The 17,910-nt window shown below is 37.8% G+C and overlaps 1 protein-coding gene and 1 long non-coding RNA gene across 2 annotated transcripts in view; one reads left to right on the plus strand and one right to left on the minus strand.

Moving 5' to 3' along the window:
- Nucleotides 1-2,938: 2,938 nt before the first annotated feature.
- Nucleotides 2,939-17,910, minus strand: part of sema3ab (sema domain, immunoglobulin domain (Ig), short basic domain, secreted, (semaphorin) 3Ab) — a 34,578-nt gene continuing 19,606 nt past the window's right edge. Inside the window, exons 4-17 of the mRNA XM_083551770.1 lie at nucleotides 17,785-17,904; nucleotides 16,561-16,654; nucleotides 15,943-16,062; nucleotides 15,225-15,367; nucleotides 13,469-13,583; nucleotides 13,290-13,359; nucleotides 13,055-13,199; nucleotides 12,739-12,958; nucleotides 11,867-11,958; nucleotides 11,710-11,751; nucleotides 10,510-10,667; nucleotides 8,325-8,392; nucleotides 6,850-6,995; nucleotides 2,939-5,729 (exon numbers count right to left, since the gene is read on the minus strand). Of these exons, the coding sequence (XP_083407896.1) occupies nucleotides 5,277-5,729; nucleotides 6,850-6,995; nucleotides 8,325-8,392; nucleotides 10,510-10,667; nucleotides 11,710-11,751; nucleotides 11,867-11,958; nucleotides 12,739-12,958; nucleotides 13,055-13,199; nucleotides 13,290-13,359; nucleotides 13,469-13,583; nucleotides 15,225-15,367; nucleotides 15,943-16,062; nucleotides 16,561-16,654; nucleotides 17,785-17,904 (1,986 nt within the window). The 3' untranslated portion in view covers nucleotides 2,939-5,276. The remainder of the gene's footprint in view (nucleotides 5,730-6,849; nucleotides 6,996-8,324; nucleotides 8,393-10,509; nucleotides 10,668-11,709; nucleotides 11,752-11,866; nucleotides 11,959-12,738; nucleotides 12,959-13,054; nucleotides 13,200-13,289; nucleotides 13,360-13,468; nucleotides 13,584-15,224; nucleotides 15,368-15,942; nucleotides 16,063-16,560; nucleotides 16,655-17,784; nucleotides 17,905-17,910) is intronic.
- Nucleotides 16,071-17,910, plus strand: part of LOC310731864 — a 307,021-nt gene continuing 305,181 nt past the window's right edge. The window contains exon 1 of the long non-coding RNA XR_014535311.1: nucleotides 16,071-16,241. This is a non-coding gene — a long non-coding RNA (uncharacterized lncRNA). The remainder of the gene's footprint in view (nucleotides 16,242-17,910) is intronic.

The following is a 17,910-nucleotide window of genomic DNA, read 5'->3' on the forward strand; positions in this document are numbered from 1 at the left end:
TTCACCTACATGCCCATTAAAGTCTGCCCCAATCACCAATTGTTCTTTCCTAGGTACACCATCTACCACTTCATCTAATTCACTCCAGAATCTTTCCTTCTCCTCCATCTCACAGCCAACTTGTGAAGCATAGGCACTGATGACATTTATCATCATCCCTTCAACTTCCACCTTCACGATCATCACCCTATCAGAAACTCTCTTCACCTCCACTACACTCTTACTGTACGCTTCCTTCAGAATCACCCCTACACCATTTCTCTTCCCATCCACACCATGATAAAACAGTTTAAACCCACCTCCAATGTTCCTGGCCTTACTCCCTTTCCACTTGGTCTCCTGAACACACAACACATTTACCTTTCTCCTCTCCATCATATCAGCTATCTCTCTCCCTTTACCCGTCATAGTACCAACATTTAAAGTACCAACCCAAACCTCTACTCTCCTACACTGCTCCTTTTCCTGCCGTCTCTGTAGACGCCTTCCTCCTCTCCTTCTCCTCCTTCGGCCAACAGTAGCCCAATTTCCACCGGTACCCTGTCGGCTAACGATACCTGTGGCGGTCGTTGTTAACCCGGGCCTCGACCGATCCGGTATGAAATTCTCATTTGTGATCCGCATATTTGATTTGGCACATGTTTTACGCTGGATGCCCTTCCTAACGCAACCCTCCCCATTTACCCGGGCTTGGGACCGGCACTAAGAGTACACTGGCTTGTGCCCCCCTAATGGCTGGGTTAAAAGATAAAACCATATAAAGTTATTTATAATTTATATATATAAACAAGACAGACCACTGCTACCATATGTTATACTTGATCAATTATTATATGGAATCAAACTCCAAAGAAAACAAAACAGTAGAATTGAATTGAAGGTTTGTGAAACTCAATAAAACTGAATTTACAGATGCACGTAAGAGGAGAATGCAAGCAAACGCTTCTTTTGTTCCTCCTTATTTTTCAGAAATTTAAAGTCATATAAAGTCCAAAAAGCTGACCCGGTAAACACTGGACACAAAATCCCAGGATGTAATTCAGCTTCACAATGTTGTTGCACTGAGTTATGGGCAAGAATTTGACATACAAGATGATGAGCTCAATCACGTCATCACTATATTAGCATGATATTGACATGAGAGAGCTTGACAAGCTAAAATACTAAAACACTGCTGCACCACCTCTTTAGGTAGACATGATCCTAAAGATAATTCCCACTCTCAACACTACTAGCAGGTAGAACAGAATTGTGGGTAATGTACGAAACAATGAACCAATTTGAAAATCGAGTAACATGATGTTTAAACCAACAAAACCTTCTATCCTTTTTGTTCAGCAGGCAAACATTCTATACTATAGCTGTCACAGTGTGGAGCTCAACTCTTAATCCAGGGTTTCATCATCTCATAACCGGACTACTGTGACTTCCTGGCTGACCTTCGATCATAAACAGATGGTTCAAAATGCAGCAGCTGGTCTGTTTCTCAAGCAGCCAAAAAGCACACACGTTACACCTCTCTTAACCTTGCACTAATAATGCATGCCTTGAGGGCTTTTGTTGAAATAACACTCCCCTCTGCACATCAACTCATAGGACCCTCATCCGCTCCATAGTATATATATATAATTGTTACCTCAAACGTTTCTCCTACATATATAATTTATGGAGCATCTTAAAAACTAACTATCTTTTTATTATAATTGATTTTTTTTATTTTTATTATTGATTATCTGATTTGATGATGTTATGCTAATATATTCATTGCTACTTCTTAATATTGTAGTCTATTAGGAGTCTAAGCACCAAATTCCATCTCTCAAGTAATTTTGCATTAAAAATAATTATTAAAAAAGCCTAAATGGCTGATTTTCAAACAAATAAATTAAGCATGACTTGTGTAAATTGGTATGGTGGGGCAGAGGGTTGTGTTGGAGTCTCGAAAGATCCTCCAGAGTGTCCAGTTTGGGTTTACTGAGAATAATTGAATGAATGATTTATAACAGATTATGGATTAAAATATAACACAGTTTTATGTTTATTGTGGGAAATATTTAGACTTAAGTTGCAGATCAGTATTTATACCTTAGTTGTAGAAGAAGCCTTTATTTTTCACATATACATCACATTCCAGCTTGTAAGGAAGTTGGTTTCAGAGTGTAGGGCTAGCCATGATACACACCCCTGGAGCAAATAGGGTTAAGGCTCTTACTCAGAGTCAACAGTTGAAGCTTGGTGGCGCTAACCTTCTGACTGGTACCGCAGAAGATGTATAAAAATGTTAACTTAATTCAACAGCTCAGCTCAACAGCTCAGCCATTTTTTGTATTCATTCTTGAAAAACTTTGGGCATGCTGTATTGTCTCAAGTATTATTTTATTAACAAGCGTTTGATTAAGATGTGTTTGTCCCACTACTAAATTGAGAATTGATTTACAGTTTTTTTATTTTTATATTAAACCATTAGGTCTGGATTAAACGTTAAAACGAATCTTTGCCTGATTGTAGTTTATTTACATTTATGGTTAAAAGGTGCTAAAATACAACAGGTTTCAGTCCATATTTTTTATCTCACTGTTTTCTTTATGCTTAATAAAAAGTTCATGTGTGTAGAGCTTAAAACCAGAAACCCAGACAACCTCGTTAAACTGCATATGGAAATGAAAATCCTGTAAAAGCCCTGAATATGTGGAACTTTCTTTGTGAGAATACTGAGGTACATATCCTCATTAGGTTACTTTTGGTTTCAGTACCATATTTTTAAAGGAATTCCTGTCCAGATTTGCCACATGTTTAAGCTGTCCATTAAATCCAAGCCTTTACCATCGTGCAATCCATCCTGGGAGATGTGCTTAGTAGTGGATCAATTTATTCCCCTGCTGAATATGAATATAATAACAAATAAAAATTCTGCTGAGGAAAAATGCCAGTCTCAATCTCAAGTTCTTACAAGAGACATTTATTAGAACATTGGAATACATGCCAAAACAAATAATTTACAGCAGCATTTTTTTTTTCATTGCTCTCCCTCTTTTCCACTCAGTTTTGCCCAACTGTTGGGGAAGTGTCCGTTTCTGTCCAAACTTTATTGACTTGACCATTATACTGTTTTAAGTTGCATCTGTCATTGTACATTGTGAAATAGTGAATGTACAGTCTGACCCTTACAAGTCCAGGTCTGTGTAGTGTATACATCATTCGAGTGAGCTACAGTGCGAGAGAGTACCACAGGCAGCAGCACAGCCCTTAGCTAACACTGTATTAGTCACATGACTAAGAGTAGAATGTCCCCTATAGAGGAAATGTGGTCATGTCAGGTGTCTATAGCTGTACGTGAAACTCACAACATTAACAACTAGCTACTGCAAATGCTAGAGGGACAAAATGGGTTGATAAGAGCATTCGCATGCAGGTTGTACTTTTTTTTTTCTTTTTACCTCAAATCTTTCTTCTTAAATATTTTACAGTATATTCCCAGCTACATTCTGGTGTGTATACATAGTTTTTTCTTTTACCAATATAGACTATAGGGAATATTAAGGCCTCTGCCTTATCTGTGTTTTCTAAGTTATTACATTGTTTCTGTACTACAGGGGGGAAAAAAATCAGTATTCAAAGAAGAATGTTTTGTTTTGTTTCATTTTCCCAGTGAAAAAGTCCACCATACTGCGCATCCTGCGTGTTGACAGTAATACAGTGCAGAATGAATACAGTTTGGGTATGGGTTCAATGTTTCCAGCAAGAGGAAATGCACATGATTGGTGGTCTAATTGATTAAGGTCTCACTTGGTAATGATTTATATTCTGAAAGAAACCTTTGATTAGATGCTTTTTCCTATTAAAGAAAAAAAATAAATCACTTCCTGACACAAAGTTAGTGACGGCCTTGTTTAGATCAAATTAATTAATGAAGGTGGCAATTAATTTGATGTGGCAAAATATTGCAGATTGACTGTTGCATCCCTGGAGCTGAAGAATTTCCCATACCAGCACCTCATGGAGTGTTTTGTTGCACACAGCAATCCATCACTGATTATAAATGCTCACTAATCAATAAATGTAACACCATTTAACCAGCTCTATTCATCGTTTGTAAGATGCTTTACCGCAAATCATTTCTTTACTTAATGGCAGAAAACTGACTTATCATTAAAAAAGTGCAGACGCTGAAGACTCCTTACAAATGTCATATAAGTATGTCCTTATGGGACATTTCACAGCATCAATAATTCAATGCTTTTCTCCGTTAAATAACACTTTACATTATGTTGAACGTCCACCACACTAGTTCCTGTGAACGCTTCATAGTTGTTGGTATAGAAAAGACAATTTCTTTCGAATGAGTGCTTGAATATAAACCTGTGATTTGTCTAGCTGCTGTTAAAGAGAATGAAGTTCAACACAGCTTTCGATGCTATTATTTGATCACACTGATGGTATATATCATGTTCTCTTGGGTCAAGATTTCTTGAATAAAGCTATACTGTATTTAAAATTTAAAAGCAGCTCAGATAAAAAAAAAAAAAAACTGAATACAAATGCTGAGTAGCCCAAAAAAAATAGAGAGAGAGAGAGAGAGAGAGAGAGAGAGAGAGAGAGAGAGAGAGAGAGAGGATGAAGAGACACCATTAATAAAATAACTCTATATTATGTAATAGTTTTGTTATATAATTCTGTCAAAAGTACAAAATTAAATATGACTCTTCACAACAGTGGAAGGATGTATTTATGTCGGAAAGGTTATTGAGGAAAGGGAACACGCATTGGTGCATTAGTGTCATAGCCAAATGCTTTTGGAGCAGTTAAAAATAAGGAGAAGGAAAATAGTGGGTTGGAAAAAGAGGACACTGAGACACGCTGGAGCTTCACTGGGAAAGAGTTTGAGTCAGATTTGTTCTGCAGATACATGGTTGTCGGAGTTTGGTGCAGTACATGTGCACAAAAGCTGAACCAGTGGCCTTCAGCTGTGTCTTTATTCCGATAGACAGAAGTACGTCTTGTAGAAGTTCATTTAATTCTGTGTAATATTTACAGAATATTGTCAGCATGTGTTGCTATCCTTTCTGGGTATACGTGAATTTTTCCACCGTTGACTCCTGGATTTTGAGTCAAAATTTGAGTGCGTTTTGAATCCAAGTTACACTCTCTGTGCAGGAGGTGTGGAATATTGTATTCACATTTCCTGTGCGTGCCTCTCAGAGTCACAGTCAGTAGAATGGGCAAGAGTCATTCCTCTTTATGGGTGTATTTGCAGTTACACAGGCGTAGGGGGAGGGTCACACACTGCGAGGTGCCCGAGGTGTCTCGTGGGTCCTGCGATTGCGCCCTTTCTTGCTCTCCTGCATGAGCTTCCACTTGCTGGAGCTGGACTGGCTGGTGTGAAGAAGCTGGGCAGCATGCGATTGGGCTTTTTGCCTTCGTTGTTTCCTTTCTTTCTTCCATACCTGCTCACAGAGCTGGTCCACACTGTTGGGGCCAGGTGGGTCGATCAGGGACAGGAAGTCCTGGTACCACAGTTTGCCATTTGTCGAGTGGCTGGCATCTGACAGTGGCCGTTGCATGAGATCATCCAGGTGATCAGAGGGGATGACGTGAAGAGTCAGGCGCAGGAGGGTCTGGATGAAACCGTGTTCCACTGCGTGGCAGTAGTAAACACCCGAGTCCTTCGGAAACAGACTTCGGATCAGTAGACCCTGCTCTGTTCCCATCACTCGCTCGTCAGACTTTATCTAAACACACACATAGAAGAAATCAGTTTACACTGACCAGGTATACCTTTATGGACACCAAACAGGCATAACTTTATGACCACCTGCATAATATTGTGTTGGTCCCCCTTATGCTGCGAAAACAGTCCTGACCCATCAAGCATTAACAGCATTAACATCAATAACAATTGGGGCTACAATTTCTCCTCTGTTGAATTGGACTACACAGACCAGCCTTCACTCCCCACATGCATCAATGAGCCTTGGCCGCCCATGATCCTGTCGCTGGCTTACCACTGTTTCTTCCTTGGACCATTATTGATAAATACTAACCACTGAAGAGTGGGAACATCCCACAAGAGCTGCAGTGTTGGAGATGCTCTGACCCAGTCGTCTTACCATCATAATCAACATTGAGGACAAAATGTTCACTTGCTGCCTAATATATCCCACTCACTACAGGTGCCATGATGAGATAATCAGTGTTATTCACTTCACCTGTCATAACGTTATAATATCATTATGTTCATGTACATACACAAAAATACACATTTTTATTATAATTGTCTTTTATTTTAATTTAATTAAGATATTTAATTTATTGTAGCCATTTTGTTGTATTTCTGCATGTTCTTTAGTTCTATGTTATATTTTATTGATGTAACTGAAATCCACTGTTCAGACGGATTAATATAGGATCCTCATTGGACCCAGTAGAATAGAATAGAATAGAACAGAATAGAAGAGAATAGTATGAAATATAGAATAGAATAGAATAGAATAGAATAGAATAGAATAGAATAGAATAGAATAGAATAGAATAGCCTTCATTTGTTATATATACAGTGCATTACAGCACAGTGAAATTTCTTCTTCGCATATCCCAGCTTGCTCGGAAGCTGAGGTCAGAGCGCAGGGTCAGTCATGATGCATTGCCCCTGGAGCACAGAAGGTGAAGCTTGGAACCTTTACCACTGAGCTACCACCCACTCATTTTATATAGGTGTAAAGGTGTTTATATAGCTTTACACCTAAAAACATGTCTAGACTAAATGATACATTTTTCATTGTCTTTTATACAATTCATACTCACTGTTACATACTCACACAACACACACACACAACGATACATCAGACATACCTCTTGTTTGCGGTCCTCTCCATGTCTTTGGAACTGCCAGTAGATAAGAGCACGCTGAGACTTAGGACTGCACTCAAGGAAGGAGCTGCTGTTCTCTACCCCATACACTGTTTTATGCAGCAGGGTACTCTCACCATTCTCCTCATCTAAAAAAAAAAATTGATTCAATTTCAAGATGAACATTCCCAATGGAATTGGCCATGCTGAGGGCAAAGTGTGGGATTGGGCTACACTGTTAGTGTGTCTGTGTATGTGTATATGTGTGTGAATGAATGTATATGTGAGTGAATTAGAGACAGAGGGAGTGTGTTTTATAAATGTGTTCCTGTTCATAACAGTCACATTCTTTTGAGTCTGTTAATGCCCTCATGTTCAGAAGAAAAGCAATGAGATGCTAATTTAAACCATAAGCATGAACTCATAAGTACATGCATGCGCTCACAACTACACACACGGTTTGTTTGGAAATTATATTTTCATATCGGAGCATCAAAATTAGTTTTTTTCTGGCTCTTTTGTCACTTACAGAAATATAGAATATATTTAAATATTTTTATATGAGAATATTTGGAAAAAAACAAAACATTTGTGGATACATTTTATCATTTTATGCCCCAAAAGCATGGATACGGTAATTACGTGTTAAAAGTTTCTGATGTGTGGAAAAAAGCGGGAAACAGCATATGAAACGTATATAAATATCACACATGGAGCATGTGAAGTCCAGGAGAGCAACAAAGGGTGTAACAAAGTGGGTGTGTGAAACAAAAATAGTCTGACATTAAAGTGTGTGTGGTCCCTGCGCGAGTGTATAGTTCTGAAGCTATGAAAGGCTTCCGTTGAAGTTAAATATAAGCCTTAAATACACAGTTCCGCTCAGTTAAAAAAAAAAAATTCTCTAGAAGGTCATAATTGTGGAAACTGTCAGCCAATTGAAATTCTCTTAAAACTTTTACGTTTGAAAATTCAAGGTTTTCTACTCATCTAGATAAAGCATATGGGCATGCGTGTGTGTGAGACGCAGTCATGAATATCGTTAAGTCGTGTGTAGTTTATTTCTATAGCGTTTTTCACAGTGGACATTGTCTCAAAGTAGCTTTACAGAATTTAACAGTTAAGGCGAATGATGTGTATTTATGCCTGATGAGCAGCCTGGGGCGAATCTGGCAAGGAAAAACTCCCTTAGATGTCATGAGGAAGAAAGCTTGAGAGGAACCAGACTCAAAAGGGGAACCCATCCTCATTTGGGTGATAGCAAGAGTGTGAATATACTCTTTAAAACAATACAAAACACCAAAGAGTGAGAACTAACATGAGCACTGGAATGTACGATTATGAGTAATGTCCTTTATACAGTCTTATACAGACAGTTGAGGTTATGGAACCAGGAGCTACTGAGAAACTCATAAAATAGCTAAAATAACACAGAATATAGTGCTCGGTGATTAGATCTAAAATGCTGAATAAATTCTTGCCATTGTGCTGCAGGTCTGAGCATTGAGTGAGAGGGTCTCCATTCCTGATGTCCTGCCGCCGAGTCCTCCTACACACACACACACACACACACAAACACACACACACACACACACACACACACACACACACACACACACACACACACACACATATATGCAAGAAACATGATTAGTGAATGCAGGAGGTGAGCTACACATGTGTAAACATTCACCAAACCCATTTTCTTTTCTTGTCTTTGTCAGACCCCCTTAAGTGCTTTATCTCTCACAGTTTAAATGCTACAGTAAATTGCATCCTTAATAAAGTGTCTGTGTGCATGAAATGGTTCTTTTTAAGCTATGCATGAATACTCTATAAAGGGTCTGCAATTCAAAATGGAGGCAATATGTGAGATATTCTCCAACCGGTATACCCCATGTCCCTCCGCTGCAAACCATCTCATTCTCGCCTTCCTCACCTTGTCTCAAAAATGTCCTACATGCACTGTTCCTCTAATAAACTAATTTCTAATCCTTTTATTCCCCTTCTCTCTAGTGCATACCTCCAGCTCTCCAGGCTCATCTCAACCTGCTCCCTACTCTCACCACAAATCACAATATCAATCTCCATGGAGATTCCTGTCTGACCTCGTCTGTCAACCTGTCTATCATCACTGCAAACAGGAAAGGGCTCAGAGCCAATCCTTGATGCAGTCCAACCTTCACCTTGAACCAGTCTGTTGTTCCCACTGCACACTTCACTGCTGTCACAATGTCCTCATAAATGTCCTGCACCACCATTTCGTCTGGTCCAACCGACTTTTCACTCTTCATCCTCTTAATCGCTGATCTCACTTCCTCCTTACTAATCCAATCCACTTCCTGCTTCACCATCTCCCACCATCCCTCTTTACCTGCTGCCGCATCTCCGTGTACTCTAGCCTACTTTTCTCATCACTCTGTCGATCCCAATTCTGTTTTGCCAACCTCTTTCTCCTTATGCTCTCAAAGAACTAATAAGCAACCAATAAAAAAAGTTTAATCCACACCAAGAAACATTCCTAATTTTAACCACTTTGTCCTCACCAATCACTCCTGCTTCACAGACTACACTGTATCGACAAAGCATACAGCATACTGTACATTGTAGCATTTAATTGTCTCACCTGAACTAGGAGAACTAATGCTGTTCCAGCATAACAATGCCCATGTACACAAAATTAGCTTTACTGAGATATAGTTTACATGGTTTGCGCATAAATATCTTGGATGGCCAGCTATATAGCTCTGATCTCACCCAAATTGTACAATGAATGCATCCCAGGCTTTCTTACTCTTTACTAACCCCCTTGTGGCTGAAAGACCACAAATCTTAACAAGCACTTTCCAAAATCTAGTGGGAAATCTTTCCAGAAAAGATTATTGTAACAGCAAATGGGGAATAAATGTGGAATGAGATGACACATATAAATATTAAAGCTTAATTTAAAGTCTTGTCAATATCAACATATTTATTAATTTCTGTGTTTTCAAACTCCCTTTCTTAGGTCATTCATAAATTGCAGATTTTGTTTTACTTTTGCTAATTTTACAACAGATTTTATTATTTTATTATTATTATTATTATTATTATTATTATTATTATTATTATTATTATTATTATTATTATTATTATTATATTTATAAATCTCAGAGATTTAATCTAAGATGTATGCTAGTTTTGCAACTACAGTTGCATTAAAATAATTTGCATTATTTGAATTAAAGTTGATGTAAATATTGTACATGCAAAAAAACAAACAAAAAAAAATTCTTGGTTGGATTGATCCATTTGGAGGTTGAGTTTATGGATTTGAAAAAATCACCGCACGCTTGATTGCAAAAGGCACATTCCCTGTTGCTCTGTTCCAGTATGTCACTGCAGGTGTGTTCAAATCTCACTACAATAATAGCAACTGAGCACTGAAAACAAAAAAGGCTTCTGTCTAGTTCAATTAAAAATACACCAGTGTTCTAGCCACACTCACACCTTGAACGAAAACCGAGCACTTTGTGTAACCTTTTGTAAGGTTGACTCTGGACACGTTCTACAGTGCTCATTCATTCACTGTTTATATTTCCCTCCTGCAGACTGAATGAACTATGGAGCAGCACTCTCACAGTTTCCATCTAGGTTAAACAAGCTGCGATCACCAGCTAGGAGTACCTCTTAGCAGTGGGAAAGTATCGGGAACACTGCGAGCCATCCCAGGCACAGTAGGGGTCTCGTGCTAGACAGCACTCAGCGCAGGCCTTGCCGTAAACATCACAGCGGTGCAGCGGCATTTGGGAAATGCCAATATTCGAGCCTAGATAGAGTTGTTGCTGTAGAGAAACATTTAAAATACTCAGTTAATATTAAAAAAAAGAAATACAACAGATATCCACATTGCAGTTTGTATGTGCATTGCATTTTGATGCTTATTCTGACATTTGCTTGTATAAGCTTGAGTGCATGTTGTTTTAGAGCGAGCTTAGGGATTTGATGTGGAACTACAATACACTGTTGTTTGATCATATCTAAGACAACTGCTCTGTGTTTTGACTTGGATGCACAGAAGTAATCATAGCTGCTGACTTTCTACACACTACAAAATCTCTGGTTGTTATATTTCTTTACATATATTTTAGGGTGCCATTAGGGTGCCTCACTTATTTTTACCCTAATACATGTATACATAAAGTAAATGCATTTAACCACAGATTAAAAAGTTATTCACAGCATGTCAAAAGCTTTTGGTGACAATTGAAATGTTAAGACAACCTACAGTATTTACAAAAATAAAATATTAATTTATATATAATTTTATATCCATTTTGTTATAGTACATATGATTAAAAATATTTTGGCTTGAATCAGCCTTCCTACAATGTTCATTTAATACTATTGTTTGATTTACTGTATTCACTCTCTAGAAAATATGGAATATTCCACAAGTCACAGACTCAAAAGTAAGTTACATGATCTGAAAATCTTGCAAAGAACTAAAGTACATTTATTTTCTCTTTTATTTTAAATTGCATTGCTGTTTGGGGAAGTTTCCCAAACTGTAGACTAAAAGTATATAATAAGTTAAATTGTATATATATTACATATTTAATTATTTTAATTTAGTTGCAATGGATAAACAACAACACAACCACATGTAACACTATAAAGGAGCAGCTATGTTGAGTACTTTTGTGGTATATGGAACGTTCTCTCACTCCTGTCCACACAGCTCTCGTAACTTTGTGGCAGGCTTTCCTCTTGGACTCATTCTGTCAACCTCACTTAGTGTTAGAAAACACTTTCTTTTCTGCTACATTATTGCAGCGTATGCAATTAGAGCTGTTAAACCATCGCAATCATTTAATTAAAACATACCTGTTTGGTGGAAAGTTCCATAGCAGTTATAGCTGTTGGTTCCTGAAGAAAAGAAAAAAGACATTTCACATCAACAGTCAGCAAATGAAATGATCGTACACATACAATAGATCCTGTGCTATTATATTGTGGGATTAAATACAGGAATTGTTTATACCCTAAACACTGTCATTTCTTCCAGTAAAACTTCCTCAAGGTCATGCCACGTGCCTCTGGGAATCGAGACCACCTTAAGAACCATGCCGAGATCTGAAAGGGTAGTGAATAACTTGTTATTAAAAGGTAGTTTGCTGTTTGATTTGGATAAAATCAACAAATATTTAGATGAATGAAAATTGAAGTTTTCCTGATATTTTTAAGCTTCAAATTATAATTTGTGAGTCTGTTTTATTCAGTTCATACTTAGAAATAACCTATATATTATTGCATATATTACTTATATGCTATAGTACTATACAGATTAATCTATCCTGTACTTCATTCTAGCTTTCTCCTCCCTCATCCTGGTTTCATCTATATATAAGTCCTAAACAAATATTCTAGGAATTTATATCTTTATTCATTACCATACTATACTTAACTATACTTTATTATACATTACCTGTATATAGCATTGTTCTGGTGTGCTGTGTTATACCGTACTATACTATACTATACCTACTTTAGAGCGATTAAATACTTAATAAAAACATATCTAATAAATACCGAACTTCATAGGTTACTGTATTTTATATCTGCTCTAATATTTTACTATACAGTACAGTATGCTATATCCTACTGCATGTTAGCAGAATGTCCTATATGATACAATTCTTGAACTACACCTTAAAAAACATAGTTTGATGCATTGCTTGGAAATTGATCGAACTATTCTACATTATACTGCATTATAGTATATCGTACTGTACTGCACAATATGGTATAATATGATATATATTATTATTCTATATTGTATAATACTATACTATAAGCATGTGATTACTGGCAACATGGTTATGGCACTACGATATACCCTCTATGTTCACTAACCTGTGCCAATGAACATGACGTCATACTGTCCGTCTTCGGCTTCCACTCGATCCACAACGATCTGTGTGAACTGGTAATCCACATCGGTCTTAATAATGATTGGGCGGTTGTTAAGAGGAAGTACCGGGTTGTACATGGCTGGATGACTTCGGACAAAAGTAATAACATCATCAGGTAGATCTTTCGTGGACTCAAAGCCTCCAAAGGTTTTGCTTGGACACTGTCATAAGAAAAAAAAAACAGGGTATAAAGATACAGCCTATTTTAATGAATTCTCCCTATGCGACAATTTAATTACAAATCTAATCTGCCTCACCGTGCCAGGGCGTGGATATGGCACTCTGCCCAGAAAAGGCACCCACTGGTAGTTAGGCCCATCTCGGTGAGCATAGGGACCCAAAAACACCCTCCTTACATCCGCCATGCTGTACATACACACTGCTGAGCCTTTAAAGATGTTACTGCAACACAAATCCATAAACATGTCCATTAGAGTCACTAATATACTGATATTTTGTCATTAACCCCATGTCATTATATAAATACAGTACCTGGATGTTGTGAACACTGCGTAGATGATGGGATTTTTGGAGTCCTTTGAGCTCATCAGAAAGACGTCCTCTGAAAAAGGATAAAGCTCAAGATAAAGGACTAAGATACATTGAAATTTGACAATTAGCGCCCCTCTATCTCCATCACTCACTCGCTTATACACGAAAAGACGACTTACGCAGCTCATCAAAATGTGTGTCAATTCCATTAAGGCCAGGAACTGAGCAGATTAGCCGAGCTTTCAGAAACGTGGTCCACTTATTCACCAAACTCCTGTGACCTCCAAAGTCGTTCTGTTAACAAAACAAACGCCTAAAGGTTAAATGTTAAGGGCTTTTAAAATCATTACCGTTGCTCTTAAAACTAATGAACCTGAAGACAGGACCAGTGCTAAAACTTTTGTCTTTACATTATAAAAATTTCTTTGTGTGATATATTAAAACTAATCTTAGATAAGAGGTCAACATACTCTGATACTTAAATAGATGTGGTGAATTTATAAAATTCATTGAACTTTTCCTGAAATCACCAGCTACTGCAGCAACATCTAACTTGAAAATTTTAACCTATAATGAAAGTTTTTTATGCTAATCGGCTTTTATGTTCATATCGCTAGCTAAATAATTAAAAAGTGGGACACTAGTTAAAAACACTAGGATTTTGTACGTGTGTGTCTACAGTATTATAATAATAATTATTATTAATAATGAATAATAATAATAATAATAATAATAATAATAATAATAATAATAATAATAGACATGTTCAAGATTCGAATCAGTTCAATCAATATTTGTATTTTATTTGTTTAGTTATTATTTGTTTAGTATCTGGATATTGGCAAAGAAAAGACAACTAGCATAACAATTACATTCGTTTGGTTTTCCTTTGCTCTTTCTTCTTTTCCCTTTAGCTAACACTGAAATATTTCTAAGCAGGGGTTTCTTGTAATTGGTGATAGTTTAAAAAATATAAAATAGATATGCTGTAATTAGAAAATAATTGTTTTCCTCATAAATACTTCATGTCATTACATTCCAGATGTCCCTGCCATGCATTTTGATGTAATCTACCATGAACATCTGTAAGCAGTAAGGTTAGGCATGCTCTGATAATGTATATATTTGCCGCATTACAAATGAAGAACGGAAGTAAGTGCGCTTTGTATGTGTTGCAAGTTGCAAAAAAAGTTCAAATAAAATAGCTGTAAAACATTAAACTAGTACAAAACCAGCATTTATAACAGTAACCAGCATTTATAATCTGCATTTATAACACTAGGTGGAGTGATAACTAGAACTCGCTGCTCAGTGCACAGTGAGTTAATCCAGGGTGTATCCCTGCATCACAAGGGGATTGGCTTTGAATCCACAGGGACCCTTGACAAGGATAAAGAGTGTACCCGAAGATGAATGAATGAATTAGCGGTGTCGAGAGGTGTACTGAACATGTTGCAAAAGCACAAAACATCCTCTGACATCTTGAAATAATGAGCCAATTGTGCATGAGTGGATTCCAGTCAAGCCAGAATGCCGGGCGCACATAATTGTGAACACCTTTCTCCAGCTCGCTGCTCTAGAATTCCACTTCAACTAAGTGCATGAGTGAGTTGAACGTTAGATCCACAAAGGAGCCTTTGTTTTCGGCCTGCTGATGACTCCGGTGACATTTCAATCTCTTTGCGGCTTCTCGGTGGGCGGCGAGATTAAGATGCAAGAAAAACACACACGTCGCCAAAGAAACTTGGCTTCCCAAGCTTCCACGCCCACTGTGTGTGGTGTGTGTGTGTGTGTGTGTGTGTGTACATACAAGCATGTTGGCATGCATGTGCATGCATATGTGTGTATACAGTAAGATATCAGAGGTTGCCATGTTTGTTCATGTGGCTCTATTTGTGAGCATGTTTGCAGAGCCGTGAGTTTGTGTTATATTACTTTACACAGCTGTCCAATTCTGGCGTGAGTGGCTTTGCCAGTTTGTTCTCCGTCGATAGCGTTCTCTCTGAAGAACAAGTAGATCTTGTCGTCTTCAGGGTTATCGCTCTCTGGAATGAGGTGGACACCTACAAACCGAGGTTCTGCACACATATAAACACCCAGAAAATGATGCATTATATGAAGCAGATTTCTTAATTAGGGGTTTCTTAATAAAACACTTATGTGGACTGTGGTTGTGATGTTGCTGGAAAACAATGAATGGCATGACTTTCGGATCAAAGATTTGACCTGTAATTCATCCTGAAGTTTTTTTATTTTCTTAAAGTTTTCAAAAATGTTAATTTTTTAGATAGAATTAACATGATCTCATTTTTTGCCACTTATAGACACATTTACTTTTTTTTCTTTTGTTTCATACTCTGTAACCGTAAAATTGTCTTGCTAAGATATAAATGTAATTGAAAAAAATGATATATTAAAAATAAGCTGTTTTTATCTCTGAAGGTTAAAAGGGAAAAAACAGCTAATTGTGTTGCTAAGAAGTAAATGTAATTTAAAAAGATGACATATTAGAATAAGAGTAACTTGAACAATCTGGGCAATCAGCATCCAAAATCGAACCCTGCTGCTATCGTATTGCAAACATGACTTACTGCATAACCCATTCCAATTACAGCGTATTATTCTGCTATCCAGCTTAAAGCATGTGTCTTACCATTGAGCCAGCGAGAATCGTGCTGCTCCGTCCTGATTGGATGATGCTTTCCTAACGTTCGGAAAACAGCAAAGTCTCGCCCCATGAAGTCGGCTGCTGTCCCAGAATACAGCTCACCATCTGTCAATCATATGCACTAAAGGTCAAACAAGGGTTATGGCAGAGAAAGTAGAAGAGATAGAGGAATGTCTAAAATCAGGTGTGTGTGTGTGTGTGTGTGTGTGTGTGTGTGTGTGTGTGTGTGTGTGTGTGTGTGTGTGTGTGTGTGGGGGTGTGTGTGTGTGTGTGTGTACGGATGTGTGAGTGACCTTTAATCTGAGATGAGAGATTTAACAGAAGAATGCGCTGCAGGTAGAGTACAAAGGCAAGAACAGTCTGATCTTTTCATCCTGTTAATCAGAGGTGTTGGGTTTCTATTGAAAATAGCCAACATTCACACATGCATGCATACACACCCATTCACACACACACACACACACACACACACACACACACACACACACACACACACACACACACACACACACACACACACACACACTCAAGCACACACACACACACACCAACAATAGTTGCACTTGCAGGACTTTACCTCTGCATTATAAAAAATAAACTCACCAGTAAGTAGTGAAGCAGTCATGAGTTTTGGGTCATATGGACTTTTGCCTCGACCGTTCTCAAAATGTGACGACTCCAGTCTGAAGGTGTTGTCCTACATTGACACACACACAAACCAGACCACAGGCAAAATAACTCATAATTCATTCAAAGTTGCCAGTGAGTGTATTTGTCACTATAAATATTATTTTAAAACAGTGTACCATAACAGCATTCTCTGTTACTATAAAGAGTTTGTGATACATTGCGAGTGGAAGGGTAGCTCCCACATTGACCATCTGACCAGAAGGATGTGAGTTTTAAACCCAGCACTTCCAAGCTGTCTTTGCTGGGCCCTTAAATGAGGTCCTTAACCCTCAACTGTAATTGAATAATTGTAAGTTACTCTGGTAAGTGCACCTGAAAAATGCCATAAATATGATTCTATAGCGTTGAGGCAAAAGAACTATTTGGTTTTAACAAAGAAGCCAGTGAAATAAAGTTCAATTCAATTAATTTTTATTTGTATAGCGCTTTTAACAATGAACATTGTTTGAAAGCAGCTTTACACAGATACTGTGGTGATAAAAATTGAATATGTCTTTTACAAGTAAGTTTGTCCCTGATGAGCAAGCCGGTGGCGACTGTGGCAAGGAAAAACTCCCCCAGATGGCGATAGGAAGAAACCTTGAGAGAAACCAGACTCAAGAGGAAACCCATCCTCATCTGGGTTGCACCGAATGTCCATTTGTAGCAGATATACGATGTTGCAGGGTACAGTGATAATGATCAGAAGAGAAAAGTAGTCCTGAGTCAGTGTAGGAGACTGTTGACATTAACTACAGTCCAAATCATCCTCAAAGCTCCTGTTCTTACTCCAAAATTGAATGGAACCACCCAAGGCGTTGATGAGAGTCCATATCAATTCAAATATCCATTTTGTGTATATACTGTCATTTTTCAATAATACTCAGGCTAAATTGATTGTACTAATGAATATCCTCACCTACTGCAAATTCCTGTGTGTACCTATGACTCCATATAATGAGCACTGTACTTATCTTATTTGCCCTCATTTACTTAGATCTACGGTGGTCAGTGGTCAACGATGTTTAAATCAAGGCGCTTTTTGCAAAATTTGCTGATGCAAATGGATGTTTATTAAAGAGTAAAATGCCTTATAAAAAAATTAACCACCAGGACAAGGAACATATTAGGCAAATCTATAATCTGTTTAATATTTACCTCTGGCCGTTTGCCCACCTCTACATAAGCACAGGCAGGGTGGAAGGCTCCTGTTCCACATGCGTACAGGTGCGTCTGATTAAATGGCTGCAGTACTTTTAAGAAATTTGAGCACTCTTTCTGCAG

The sequence above is a fragment of the Silurus aristotelis genome, assembly GCF_946808225.1.
Source record: "Silurus aristotelis genome assembly, chromosome: 10".
In the NCBI taxonomy this organism is placed as follows: Eukaryota; Metazoa; Chordata; class Actinopteri; order Siluriformes; family Siluridae; genus Silurus; species Silurus aristotelis.